The following is a 14,795-nucleotide window of genomic DNA, read 5'->3' on the forward strand; positions in this document are numbered from 1 at the left end:
GATGGGATATTTTAATCATCTCACACAGGAAGTCCTTGATTCTTCTAATTCATATAAACTTGGTCAGCTTATACAATAAGGTTCTTCTGTCTGCCTGGTGTGTATGGACATTCTCCTGAAAGATGTCTGTTTCTGACTGTATATTTTAAATAACCCTAAATTAAATGAAATGCACAATCCTAAATTTATCATTTCTTACTTTTTATGGATACTCTATAATAGAATTTTTAGTTGTTTAAAATTGGGTGATTTTTACCTAACCAAATATGCATTCTAACCCAGCCTCTGGCTTCAGAAGATCTAGTAAGTTTCTAGTTGATCTCATGATGTAGTTCTTGTACTGAGTACATAAGCAGAAGAGCACTCCTCCTGTGAAGCCTGAGAGCTGCGTAGAGACCCCGTGCTCAGGCCCCTCCCTTGTATGCTGCCCGCACACACTCTGTTCCCTGTGTCACACACTCTGCTTATGCTCTCATACTTCCTTTAAATACCAAGTCTATGTTGACATGAAATGGGATATGAATAATATCTTAAACCCTTCCAAATCTAAGACAGTGATTATAAACCACTATATCAAATAATGTTCATATCCAAAAAATAAATGGCAAATGATCATTATGATCCATGGCTTAGAGTGATTACCTGATATTAGCTCTAAAACCACCCCAGAGCTGCATCTTACTCAGTGGCATTCCCACATTATCTCATTCACTTTTCTTGGCTTTTGTGAAGGCGTATGGGCAAGTCTTCGTTCCAGCACCCGTTTGATCAGCTCTCCAACATCCTTCATTGATGTTGGTGCCAGGCTGGCAGGCAAGGATCATGCAACCTCCTTCAGTAACAACACCTACTTACAAAACCAGCTCTTGAAACGACAAGCCGCCCTTTATATATTTGGTGAAAAGTCACAGCTAAGGGTAAGCTTTTTTTTCCTATCACTTAGAAAACGTGGCAACCCAAAAGCCTCTTATGAACCCTATCACAAACTAACTTTACCATAAAATTTTTATAGCATGATTCTGTTTTGGTTTTGGTTTTGGTTTTGTTTGAGGGGGTGTTTTGTTTTTTGTTTTTTTTTTTTGTTTTTGTTTTTTGTTTTTTTTCTGGTTTGGTTTTTTGCCAGACAGGGTTTCTCTGTGTTGTTTTTGGTGCCTGTCCTGGATCTCGCTCTATAGACCAGGCTGTCCTTGAACTCACAGAAATCTGCCTGGCTCTGCCTCCCGAGTGCTGGGATTAAAGGCATGTGCCACCACCTTCCAGCTAGCATGATTCTTATTCTAGATGTAATAATTTAAAAAAAAAAAAAAGCTTAGTTCTAAACCAGGTTTGGTGATGCTGCCATGCCTGTAATCTCAGTACTCAGGAGGTGGTGGACAGAGAAGGATCAGGAGTTCAAGGCCATCTTCCGCTATATGAAAACCTTGTATCAAGAATACTCAGGCAAGGCTAGAGAGATAACTCAGCCAGTAAAGATCTTGCTACATAAGCATGAGAACTTGACTTCCATTCCCAGCACCCAATTAAAAACTGGGGTGGTTATGCATTCCTGTAGTCTTAGCACTGGGAGGTAAAACAGGAAAATCCTTGGAGCTTACCAACTGGCCAGCAAAGCTCAGCTGCCATTGAAAGACCCTGTTTCAGAAAACAAGGTAGATGGGACAGAGAGATAGCTCAGCAGTCAAAGTGCTTGACATGCAAAGCAAGGCCCCAGAAACCCACTTATTGCTAGATGGGCATGCCAGCCTGCCTGTAATTCCAGCCTGTCAAGGCAGAAGCAAGATCCCCAAAGCAAACTGGCTAGCAAGACTAGCCATAGTGGGAGCTCTGGTTTCATTGAGAGACTCTGACTCAATGAATAGATGGAAGAGCAATGGAGCATGAATCCTGACATCACTCTGAGCCTCCTTGTGTACATGTGTGCTCACACACACATGTACTCCATACACACACATGAGAAATGAAAAAAGAGAAAAAGAAAAGGTGGACAGCTTCTAAGGAACTACACCCAAGCTTGACCTCTGACTTCCACACAAACCTGTATGTTCATGTTTGTTCATCCTGCATACACACATATACCCATACACAAGAACATGTGCACCCCCCAAAAAAAAAAAATCAAAAGAATGTTTTATTTTTAAAACTAGCTGTTTATATTTATATATACATGTATGTATATGTGTATATGTATATTTATGTGTAGATGGATGCATGTGCATTTTATTAGCCGTGAGGATGAATATTGCTAATCTTTTTTAAAAAACACAAAGGATATCAGGAAGTATAAATGCTGAAGAGAAATCAGGCTTATTTCAACTGGATTTCTCAATGTCTTTGTTCAGTTCCCATAGGCATCTGTGCTTTGTAACACAGACAGCCTTTTTTCTCTGAACCACTGGTACAGAGCCTGCAGAACGGCAGGGAATGCTGGACTATGCACTGCATTTGGAGGCAAGGCAAGAGAAGGCCTTATTTCTTAAGTAACCTTTTTTTTTTTTTTCAAACTTTTCAGGCCTGTATACACGGGTTCTAAGATCAGATATTTCAAAATATCAGCTGCTAATCAACTTTAGCCTGTTACTATGCTAAAGTTTATAAATTGTAAAAATAATATCTGCCTCCAAAATCAACAGTAATTTCTTAAATTCAGTGTTTTCCAAGTTATGCATTAAAAAAATAAGTGTTGAGCCAGCCCAGTGGGTAAAGATACTTCTTGACACAAAGTCTGATTACCTAGATTCAGTCCCCAGAGCCCACATAACAGGGGGCACTAACAACTCCAACCTCCAAACAGGTGTTGTGGCATGTGCCCACCCTACCCTCCACACACAAAAAAGTCAATAATAATAAATACATGTTTGTGGGGTTTTGGGTTTGGTTTGGTTTGGTTTGATTTTCCAAGACAGGTTTTCTCTGTGTAGTATCCCTGGCTGTCCTAGAACTTGCTTTGTAGACCAGGCTGGCCTCGAACTCAGAGATCTGCCTGCCTCAGCCTCCCAAGTGCTGGGATTAAAGGCATGTGCCACCACCTGGCAAATAGATGTAATTTTTCAGCTAAAAAAAAAAAATGTTATTTCTGTCAACAAACATAGAGGAAGTGGAAGCATCTGTTAATTAGAAATCTCCTCGAAGTCTAGCACTGAGCAATCCAGACAGACCTTTGGCTGAACCATAGAGCAGAGGCTGTGTGCAAGCTACTACCAGCAGGAACCCACATGCTTGGCCCTTGCAACGCCAGTGGCTGAGTCATCATCAGTAACAGACTGGCATGGCTAACTTTTCCCCCACTACCTAGACAGCTGCAACCAGTTAGTCACAGCCTGAAGGGTAACGGCCATGAAAGCTCTAGTAAGGCTCAGTTTTAAAATTTGCATACATGTCTTCTAATACAGCAGTTAATTGTGTATCTAGAATAGAACTCCTTTCAACAGCAATCAAAGATTGCCTGCACAGCATTCGTGGCACCAGTGACTTTTCCAAAACAGGCCTTCTACTTTTTGGCACACTTACATGATCTGAATTTCCTCCCAAGGTTTGACTACCTGAATACTCACCCTGGTATTCCCTTTCTGTATGAGGTCTCAGAGTAGCTATATGTTCATGTATAATTAATAAGAAAGAAAGACCACTTAGTATCTTTTCTTTCCTCCTTCCCTTCCTCTTTTTTCTTTCTTCTGTCTGTCATTTATCAGTAAGTCTTATATGTGCTATATCCTAGCTATCATTTGTGATTTTGAGTTGCAACTACATACCTTTGTATCCCCACAAAGGAAGTGTAAGGGGAATCGAACCCAGGTCCTCATGCTTGCAAGACAAGCATTTTACCAACTGAGTCATTCCTGCAGTCCTCTTTAAAAAAAAAAAATGTTGTTTTGTCTTTTGAGACAGAGTCTCTATTATGTATCCCTGGCTGGCCTGGAACTCACAGTGTAGACCAGGCTGGCCTGGAATTCACAGAGATCCACCTGCCTCTGCTTCTCCAATGCTGGGATTAAAGATATACACTACCACACCTGGCCCCTCTTTTAACACTTTAATTAGACTTTAACAGCAACTAAAATAATCAAAATTAAACATCAAATATACTATATATATATATATATATATATACATATATATGTCCTTTGCAGCAGTTTTTAAACTTTTTTTTAATAATTTATTTTTATTTTATGTGCATTGGTGTTTTGCCAGAATTTTTGTTTGTGTGAGGATGGTGGATCCCCTAGAACCTGGAGTTGCAGACAGTTGTGAGTCACCATGTGGATGCTGGGAATTGAACCAGGGTCTTCTGGAAGAGTAGTCAATGCTCTTAACCATTGAGCTATTTTTGATTTTTTAATTGTAGTCAAAATAGCATTTACCTCCTACCCATTTTTAAGTTCATAGTATTGGGTATATTCGCATTGTTATGCAACCAATTTCCAGAATACAATTTTACTCTTTGAAAAAAACAAATGATCTAGTATGTATCAAAGAAAGTAAAAAGCTAAGAGAATGATTCATTCTTTGGCATGAGAAGTTAGAGGTCTTTTTAAGTCTTTTGAGCTAGACCAACCAGATTATCAAACTGAAATTGCATCCCTATGCCTATGTCATTCTTGAATTATAAATATGAAGCTAAGGATGAAGCTCAGTTGGTAGAGTACTTGCCTTGAATGCACAAAGCCCCTGGTTGGATCCCTAACCCCACATAAATCAGGTATGGTAGCACACACCTGTAATCCCAGCACTTGGGAGCTAGAGGCAGGATGAGTCAAGGTCATCCTCAGCTGGTAAGTTTTGAGGCCAACCTGGAATGCATGAGATCCTGTCTTTAAATATGAGAGAGAGTGGGAGTGGGGGGCCTTGCCCCTTGCATGCGTGTGCATGAGCAAAGCTCATACCTCATAGAATAAATTCCACATGAAATAGACAGAAGTGAAAGGGTACTCAAGTAAACATAAGTGATGCATGTTTCATAGAAAAAATGAGAAAGTTAGAAATCAATAAAGACTCACATTTTATTATAGGTAAAATCTTAATGACTTAACTAACCATAATGCAGTAAGATCATAATGGTTACCTTTTGATAACTTTTATAATGTAAAAATTTGTTTATTTGCAAAAAAGAAATATGTTTATATCTACAGAATTGTATTGGTTCAGTTCTGGAACCCTAGCAGTATATTTTACCCTTTGGTTAACAATGTACATCTTGGGAAATTAAATTTTTGCTCTTGGATTAACCATGCTGTTCATCTGTCACTGGTTCTTTGTTTCCTTCTCCCTGAGACAGGGCTTCTCTGTATAGCCCTGGCTGTCCTGGAACTCACTCTGTAGACCAGGCTGGCCTTGAGCTCAGAGATCTTCCTGCCTCTGCCTCCTGAGTGCTGGGATTAAAGGTGTGCACCACCATGCCTAGTCATTCTTTAGAATTGCCCTATATTTGGTGTTAGATACTGCATCAGCTTCAGCCTACCAGTCTCTTAAGTTCTCAGAATGACAGCATTCCTGAGCCAAGTAATCTACCCTAGAAAGGACTAGACTCGCCATTCGGGGCAACCACTAAAGCTGCACTGCTGACATGAGAACCCCACCAGACCGACACTCTTGATTCACTGCAGCTTTTGCAGCTATTTGGCATCAATTTGGTGTTTATTATTAAGCAGTGCCCTGAGGAAAGCTTTGTTCTTTTATCTGCCTAATTCTCTGTATCTTCATACTCAGAGCTTCAAGGTAGAATTTGCTTTAAACTGTGAGTTTGTTCCTGTTGAATTCCATGAAATCCGACAAGTGAAAGCCAGTTTTAAGAAGCTGATGAGGGCTTGTATCCCGAGCACCATCCCTACGGACTCAGAAGTGACGTTCCTGAAGGCCCTGGGAGATTCTGAGTGGTTCCCACAGGTAACATCAGGGAAAAGTTATCGTGTACCCAGAGCACACTCCAAGTGAACACACAACCAGCGTCTGAAAAGCCTGTACTTTTATCCCTCCACTCCCATTTTCTTCCTTTGTCATGAGCCCTCTGTAAAGGCCACTCTCTTCCAAGAAACAGGAGGGCCCAAGTGTGAGGAGGGCAGATTCTAGACCACCTAGGTTTTCTTTCTCTGAGTAACTAAAAGTGTGGCGTATTGTGCAGACATTTTTTTTGATGTGCCAGAAAGTCAGTCCCATGTATTCATAGATCTCCTGTGCTCTTGTCAAGTCAGCAAGGCTCCAGGACGAAAGGTGATTTCCACATGACTCCACACGCTTTTCCCTCTGACTTTCTTACCTCCCGTTTACTTCTGCCCTTTCTGTGTCTCTAGATTTTAGATTCACCCACACACCAGCCATCAGATACTAGATACTCCAAACCTACCTAAGGTCTAGGAAAACTAGATATCCATCATCATTCAGCCAAATCACCCTGAAGATATTTCTAATTGAACTTTTATTGAGAAATTAAGGGAAACATGGTTTGCCAGAACACATATGCCTACATTTCTTCCAAACCACAGAAAGAAAGGTATTTATGACTTGCACATTATAAGCAGTAATGCCAGTTTGGCAGAGAGCAGCTTCGCTTCAGCATAACCTTGTGCTATGTCTGTATTCATGCTCCTTCCTAACTGCAGGAAGCTCTAGTTCCTCTGATTTCTAGTTTCAGTTTTTCTCCAAGCACCCTGTCTACCTGTTCCTCCCAATGCTGGAGAGCAAACCCAGGCCTTCATGTATGCTAATGGATATTTGTTTCTGAGTTACAGCTCCAGCTCCCCCAACTCCCTGCCCAATCCTGCTCTGTCAAGGAGAGGGTTATTTCTCATAGTCATTGGAGTGAATGGTAAAGACACCAAGACATGATGTTAGTCCCCAGGGCAGTGAGCATTATCGAGGCACTTAAGCTATGAAGAAACACAGCTGCATGTGCCATGATTGTGAACATGGATCAGGATACGATCACTACCCTAAGGCAGCTTAGGGTACTCCTGAGTACCCATGGAAGATGTTCACTGGTACTTTGCTCTATTCCTAAGCTATGAGCTCCAGCCCCAAATTGTTCTCACCACCCAACCACCATCTTACATTTCTGATAGATTCTATGTTCTGATAGATTCTGGTCCTTGCTAGAAAGTGGGCCTGGACCAGAAGTTAAATGCTGAAGAAAATTACTGTTGTTCTGCTGTGTTAGCAGCATTTACCCCTAAGAGCACTCAGGCTGAGAGCTGTGTGGTAGGAAAGAAATGAGGAACGTTCTCTGGACCTTGATTCTGTGCTTATTAAAATAGTGCATGCCTTTAATCCCATCACTTGGAAGGCAGAGGCAGGCAGATCTTTGAGTTCAAAGCCAGCCTGGTCTATACAGAGAAACTTTATCTTAGAAAACCAAAAAAAGAAGAAGTAAAGCTGGGGAGGTGGCTCAGCCATTGACCACTAGGCTTACAACCACTAAGTTGAGTACAAACAGAAGTTTCTTCCTATAATACATAGTATAAAAACAAATAGAAGCATCCTTTTTTTTCCCCAAGCTCTGACTGTCCTAGAACTCACTTTGTAGACCAGGCTGGACTTGAACTCACAGAGATCTGCCTACCTCTGCCTCCCCAGTACTGAGATTAAAGGCGTGCACCACCACTGCCCAGCAGAAACATCTTTTTTAACGTAATTCTCTTACTATAAATTCAGCCTTTTAAAGGTGTACAATGCAGTGTTTTATAGCATATTCCCAGTGTTATTCAACCATCACACTAATGCCAGAAAACATTGAGTCTTTAATATAGAAATTATTATATCATAGAAAACAAACAAGTCCTGTAACGAAGACTAGTTAGAACCTCTGTCTTTTCTACATCATAGCATTATAGGTCTTCCACTTCTGAGGAAATTGTGCAAGGCCATTTGTATTATACCTCATTTGACACCTTGGGTTTTTTGTTTATTATCCTTTATTAATTATACCTAATATGACATTCATATATATGGTACATTTTGATCATATTCACACTCTATTACTCTCATTGTCGCCCTCCTAATGATTCCCTTAATTCCCTTTATGATTCCTTCCCTCTTCCTAATTGGCCCCCTTCTATTTTCATGGTTTTGTTTTTGCCTTTGGTGATACAGTGCATTTCGTTAAGGCTGCATGGTGAGGGCGTATTTACAGGACCACTGGGACCTTACCAGTGGCTAATACACTGAAGAAAATGTCTCTTCCTCCCCTGGCACCCATTAATCACATGCAGCTCTCCAGTGAGGGCTGGGGCTCCCTATGTGATAGGATGTGTATAGCCCAGTCTTGTGCGGGTCTTCTGCAGCTGGTCACAGCTGCTGTGAGTCACAAGTGCAATAGCCATGCCATGTCCAGAGGACAGGATTCCACAACGTTCTGTCCCTTCCTCCAGGGTCTTAACAGTCTTTCTGTCCCCACTTCCATGATGTTCTCAGTGCCTTGAAGGATGTGATATAGATGTTCCATTTAGGGCTGAACATTCAACAGTCAATTATTCTCATCACTTTTACCAATTAAATCTCTACATTGCCAACTGCAAACAGAAGCTTCCTGACCAAAGCTAACAACAGCACTTATCTGTGGGCATGAACATAATTATTTAGAAGGCAGTTTTAGAGATATGTCATGTTTACTTAGAAAAACAGCAGTAATAGCCTTCCCACTAGGACCTATGACCTCCCTAGCCATGGGCTTTTGCCCAGGTTTTTAGTAACCAGACACAAATTTTCTCCTATGGAGCAGGCCTCAAATCCAGTCAAGTACAGTTGGTTGCCATCATAACAAACTTGCCACTCTTGTGCCAAGGTAGAGTTACATGCAGGAACCACAGCTGACTAAGGCTATAAAGGATAATTCTTCCTGCAGCCTGAGTAGTGCCTTCAAGCAGTATGAGCACTAGACAGGTCCAGCTTGACTTCTCAGTGTTCTATAACCAGAGAGGTTAGCATCAGCAGCAGCAGGATCTAACACATTATTACCTAGGCTAATCAAGAGTTTAAAAAAAATTGTCCTATTCTTTCAGAGGATCCAAGTTCCTAGCTCCCACTTTTTGTGACTTACAGTTGCCCATGAATCCAGCTGTAGGAGTTCTGATACCTTTGTCCTCCACAGGCACCTGCATGCATGTGGCACACACACACACACACACACACACACACACACACACACACACACACACACACGCACACAAATGTAGTTACAAATACTAAAATAATCTTTTGCAAAAACAAGGAGTCAGAGAGATGGCTCGGCACTTAAGCACACTCATTACTGTCACAGAGGACCCAGATTTGGTTCCCAGCATCTGCATGGTGGCTCACAACTGCCTGTGACTCTTGTTCCAAAGGATCCAATACCTTCTTCTGACATTCACAGGCTCCTGCACACCTGTGGTGTACATACATACTATTCAAACACATACACACCATACCACACTCACACATGTATTTTTCTAAATAAATAGATCTTTAAAATGTGCTAATATTTAACATGATTTGGCAAGAACTTTTAAGTATTTAAGCAATATGTTGTTCTTTTGTCCAAGTGTTTCATCTCATCTTGTTTGATTCTCCAAGATTGATAGTAAGTCTGTCTTCTGCTTCTGATTAACTAGTGATGCATTACAGTTCCTATAGCATTTGTAAGTTTTATAAATAAGGGAGACATTTAATGCCATCAGAAGTAAACTGGCCAGTGTATTAAAATATGTAAGTATGAACCATTCAGAACACAAGAGAAGGTTGTAAGAATATCATTACTTGAATATCATTTCTTGAAAATAGGAACATTTGGGGAAGGTAGAAGGCATTGGTGATACAAAGGAGCTTAGTTTCGTCAGCGATCATAGCTCATAATGCAGAGTAAACAAAATAATAAAGAAGCGGCAGTAGGGGCTGGGGAGATAGCTCAGTGGCTAAACTGACCAGGCTAAGAGGACCTGAATTCAAATCTCAGCACCCACATGGCAGCTAACAACCACAGCTGCCCTCTTCTGACCTCCACAGACACCAGGTACTCCAGTGGTATACAGACGTAAATGCAGAAAAAATACCCATATACATAAAATAAAATTAAATAATAAAAGAGATGTAATCAGTAGCCTCATTGGTCATAGCTCTTGCTTAGGGCTGACTGAAACATGAGAAATAGGACTCTGACCCTAAGCCTCATAACTTCAATTATTTGAAAAGTAGTTATGGGAATTGTCAGTCTTTCAGTGCCCATGAAATAGATTTATTGATACTAAGAAATAAGAAACATATTTCCATATTGGTCTTACATTTCCACTCCCCTGAAAAATGTAATTCATAAACTTCTGTTTGACCTTGAGAATTATGCTCTTTGTAAGATTGTAAAGTACTTTGAAAAAAACAGCATGAAGTATTATAGCAAACACTATAAATCTAAAATGATTCTAAGGAAGCTAGTGGATAAAGGCATTTGTGCATGGGCATGATGATGTGAATTTAACCCCTGATCCTACAGGGTAACAAGAACTGACTCCCAAGAATTGTCCTCTGACCTCCACAGAACACACATGACTGCACATACACACATGTGAATGAATAATTCTTATTGTCATTCTATATTATGCAAACTGTGATAAGTCTAAAAAGTACAGTTCCAAAACTAAAAAAAAATAAAAGAAAAGAAAAGACAAATAAAATGCTTGTTCTAATTGTAGCCTTCTTTTCTTTCTTAGCTTCACAGGATAATGCAGCTGGCTGTGGTTGTATCAGAAGTACTTGAGAATGGGTCTTCAGTTTTGGTGTGTTTAGAAGAAGGCTGGGACATCACTACACAAGTAAACCATATTTTCCTACTACACATATTTTCCAATATTTTATATTTGTATTTCAATGTAGTTTTTACCTTTGGGATTATTTTATATAATGATTAATATGTTTATGGACAGAGAAAGTCCCCTGCAAGCCATCAGGCGGCATTGCCCTACATAGCTTTGGGCCAAGGATCAAGCATCCTCACCTTAGGTACACCACACAAGCTTGCAACTAGAGCCCTTAACCAACAGTATGAGATGTGGACTACTCTTCCTGGCTTTCCTCCATCCTTTCTCTAGCTCCCCCCATCTCTCTCACTCTCTCTCTCTCTCTCTGAGCCTGTGTTTACTCCAGAATGAAAAAGAAAATTTGTGTGAATGTCAGTGACATTAACCTACTCCTGCCAAAGAGTAGAATAGGTTTGAACTGATTGCCTAGTATCATACTCAACAAACGAACCAGTTAAGGATCAGAATCTTAATTCTCTGAAAGAAAGCATGTAGCCAAGTGAATTTGGTTTTTGTTTTTACTGGGAAGTTTTTAAAATTCATTTGATTGTCCATCCTGAAGCAGTTAGTCAACATATTTGCTGTTCAGGTAACTTTGTTTGTGAATTAGCTATCATCAAAAGGAAGTTCAACAAGACTTTTTTAGGCCTAAAATTAATGAAGTCTTCCTCCTGCTCTTGACCTAGGTGACATCCCTGGTGCAGTTACTCAGCGATCCATTCTATAGGACAATTGAAGGCTTCCGGATGTTGGTTGAAAAAGAATGGCTCTCTTTTGGTCATAAATTTAGCCAGCGCAGCAGCTTGGCCCTTAGCTCTCAGGGCAGCGGTTTTGCTCCCATCTTCTTGCAATTCTTAGACTGCGTGCACCAGGTAAGTGAAGAAAGATTAGAGTGACTTGACCTGAAGAACACGCTGTGCTTGGTAACTGCTGCCAAAGCTCAGTCATAGGACATGCTGGGAATGGAGAAGAAAATTTCAGTTTCTGAAATTAGAAATGTTGAGCTAGCCTCCAGGTAAGGGAGTCAGCACTCTAAATTACCGTCTCCAAAGAAGAGAAGCAAAGTTAGGCATGTTCCCCAAAGTGTGGACTAAACAGCAAAAGTCCCTATGTATGACATGCCCTGAAATGCCACATATGGTCTTCCCAGTTTGGGTGGGCTCTACCACATGTGTGGGTACAAGAGTTAGAACCCCATCTCTTGAAAAAATAAATAGGGCAGACTGATAGGATTGAGAACTGTGCTTAGTTCATTGAAGTAACCAAACTGCAGCTGATAAAGAGGCCATACTGTGTAACCCAGTGAGAGAAAGGAGAGTAAATAGTCCCCAACTCTCTCCATCTTCCTAGGCATGGCAGTTAGACTCCCCTGGCTGGGTCCTGGCTCAGGATTGGGATGAAGAACAAGGTGGCACTAAACTTTCAAATGCCTTGTTTCCTCTGCATCATCACCCTGGGTAGACAAATAGGTTCTCCATATCAAAAATGGCAGTGAGACTCTAAAAGACCTGGGAGGAAAGGTGGAGATGGTTTCAGAATTGAAAGTAAGTCTTCTGAAAAGCCCAAATTGGCAAATGACTGTATTTTGTTTTGTTTTTATTATGTTAATCATTTGCTTTTTAAAATAGCTGTATTGAGTTCTCATTTATATATCATACAGTTAACCTATTTTAAATGTAAAGTTCCATTTTTAGGACATTCACAGAGTTGCAAAACTATCACCAGTTTTAAGACTGTTTTACCACCCAGCAGACACTCTATAGCCACTAGCAGTAATTTTCCATCTCCCTTCCCCACATACACTCAGGTTTGTGTCTGACTTCTCTCTTCTCTTTTTGGGAAAAAACCCTTGTACCACGGTCTTCCCCCACCTGCCAGGCAGGATGTGGAGCACTGGTAACGGGGGAGCTTACACTTTGAAACTCTTGGCAAGAAATAGCATATGTGTTCTCTGTTTGAATATTAGCCTTTTATTTGTATTCCTTTTGGCTAATAGATAAGGGAGATGTTTGGGGACAGCTGTGCTTACCTGAGGCCAGGGGAGAAAGGCGAGTCTCTCAACTAGGTAGGTACAAGGATTGAGAACTACTCTGTATCCCAATTTCAATGGTGTTGAATCATAGGTATCATGATTAAAACTAGTCAAACTGATGCTTCCACTGAGGAATTTAAGCAGCACACTGGTGTTCAGAGAAAAGAAACAGCAGCAGTCTTCCAGCAAAGATCTGTAAAGCTGTGACCAGACAGGCTGGGGAGCTTGGCTGTCACTAGCATTTGGGCAGAAAATGGACCCATGACATTCCATTTCAGGAGATGACTGAAAACAGCATGGGAAAGTAACAGTCTAAGTCTCTTCGCTAACTAAATTGTGTCTAGTATTCTCAAGTTTGGGATTTGTCTAGTATGTTTTTTCCAGAAACTATCTTCCTTACTCTGAAAAGGGTTATCATGACAACGTAAGGCAGGAAAGGACTCTGGGGTCTAGCCACTTTAGCCCCATATCACCTTAGGCACTGTGTTTGGGGGCTTCTCTGTATCCTCAGCAGATTTGTTAGAGTCTGAAATCAGTTTCCTTCTGCAGACTTCCCACTACAGCTTCCCTCTGCCAGCCACTGCCACTCTCCCTCCAGTCTCCTCCTCTTCAGCATGCTGCTGAATTGGTTCTGGCTTGTTATTATGTTGTCTTTCTCTCCCCGTTCCTTTTTGGGGTTGTTTTGTTTTACCTACCTTTAAAAATTCTTTACTAGCCAGGCATAGTAATACACCATCTGTAATCCCAGCATTCAGAAGACAGAGGCAGAAGGATACCCTCAAGTTATTCCAGGCCAGCCTGGTTTACGTAGCAAGTTCCAGCCAGCCATGGCTATATAGTGAAACTGTAACTTTAAGGGGAGAAAAGTCTTTCTTTTTCTTTAATGGGGGAATATTTCAGAGGAATGAGTTTTTTGTAGCTAAATTTAGCTTAAGTTAAATACACTGCTAAATGTGTTAAAGCTCTGTGTTCATCTTAACAAATTCTGTGTAGCTAAGCAGTGTCAGTAAGAACATCATTCCTAATTGATGAATAAATAAAATAAACTAGCCTCACATGGGAACATCATTGAATCCCACATACAGTAGTCCTTGCTTATTGTTGAGGGTAAGGCCTGAGGATGCAGCCTGTAGGAGGTAACCTATAGTCTTTGAGTTCCTTAAGCAAAATTAATCAGTTTAACATAAATTACAATGAGATATAAATTATATGCCTGCTAGCTTTAGGATAAATTATAATAAATGCTAAATTTTCAAAATGTGGTTACTAAAACAACCTGGCATAAAAGTTAAACTTCTCATATCTGTTTTTCTAAATAGGTAAAAATCAAATGTTGTGTATCCTGCTTGGCCCCAAACGAAAATCAGAGCCAACTCTTAATGAAAGCCCAATTGTTTGCAAGTGACAGCTTCATGACCAATAGAATGTAACATTCAAGGTCTAAAGACTGGAATACTGTATCAGTCTTAGCTGTGTCATGTTAAAATTTTTCAACTGAAATATTTTTTTTTATTTGTCTGAAGCTGCCTTTAATATAATACCTCTTAGACACTCGCCTGAGTGTAGACAAGCCGTGACACAGGGTACATGTGACCTTAACTGTGACACTTTAGGGGCTTGACCATGATAGGTGTCAACTTGGTTAAAGCAAGTTATTTTATCTCAAAGAGAAATTGTTTATCATTTGAAAAAAATCAGAATCTAAGGAGTTAACAAGTAGTGCTTCTGACTCTTGCTGACTTAATTATAAGGTAGTGTTTCATCATCTACACTGATTTGAGGCATTAGAAAATGCCTTCTTTGAATGCCTTTCAAGTGAATACTAGTGTTTTACATGCCCCTTTTACCAAATAATTTTAATTAGTGCTTTCTTCAGACTCTTGGGGACACAAAACAGAGGCAGACCCAATAACAATACAAAAATAAGTTCAAAATTTCACAGCCGCAAGCAAAACTTTCCCTGGATAGAATGTGTCCGCTGCTTATTTAACCATTTATAACACACTGAA

General features: G+C 40.3%; 1 protein-coding gene across 8 annotated transcripts in view; it reads left to right on the forward strand.

Annotated features, from left to right (window-relative positions):
* Sbf2 (SET binding factor 2) overlaps window positions 1-14,795 on the forward strand; it is a 359,732-nt gene that overhangs the window by 323,635 nt on the left and 21,302 nt on the right. For all 8 annotated transcript variants that reach the window (XM_052713085.1, XM_052713088.1, XM_052713089.1 and 5 more), the window contains 4 exons: window positions 733-917; window positions 5,704-5,880; window positions 10,668-10,769; window positions 11,441-11,626. In XM_052713085.1, the coding sequence (XP_052569045.1) occupies window positions 733-917; window positions 5,704-5,880; window positions 10,668-10,769; window positions 11,441-11,626 (650 nt within the window). The remainder of the gene's footprint in view (window positions 1-732; window positions 918-5,703; window positions 5,881-10,667; window positions 10,770-11,440; window positions 11,627-14,795) is intronic.

The sequence above is a fragment of the Peromyscus californicus genome, unplaced genomic scaffold, assembly GCF_007827085.1.
Source record: "Peromyscus californicus insignis strain IS unplaced genomic scaffold, ASM782708v3 Scaffold_4__1_contigs__length_199733344, whole genome shotgun sequence".
NCBI lineage: Eukaryota > Metazoa > Chordata > Mammalia > Rodentia > Cricetidae > Peromyscus > Peromyscus californicus.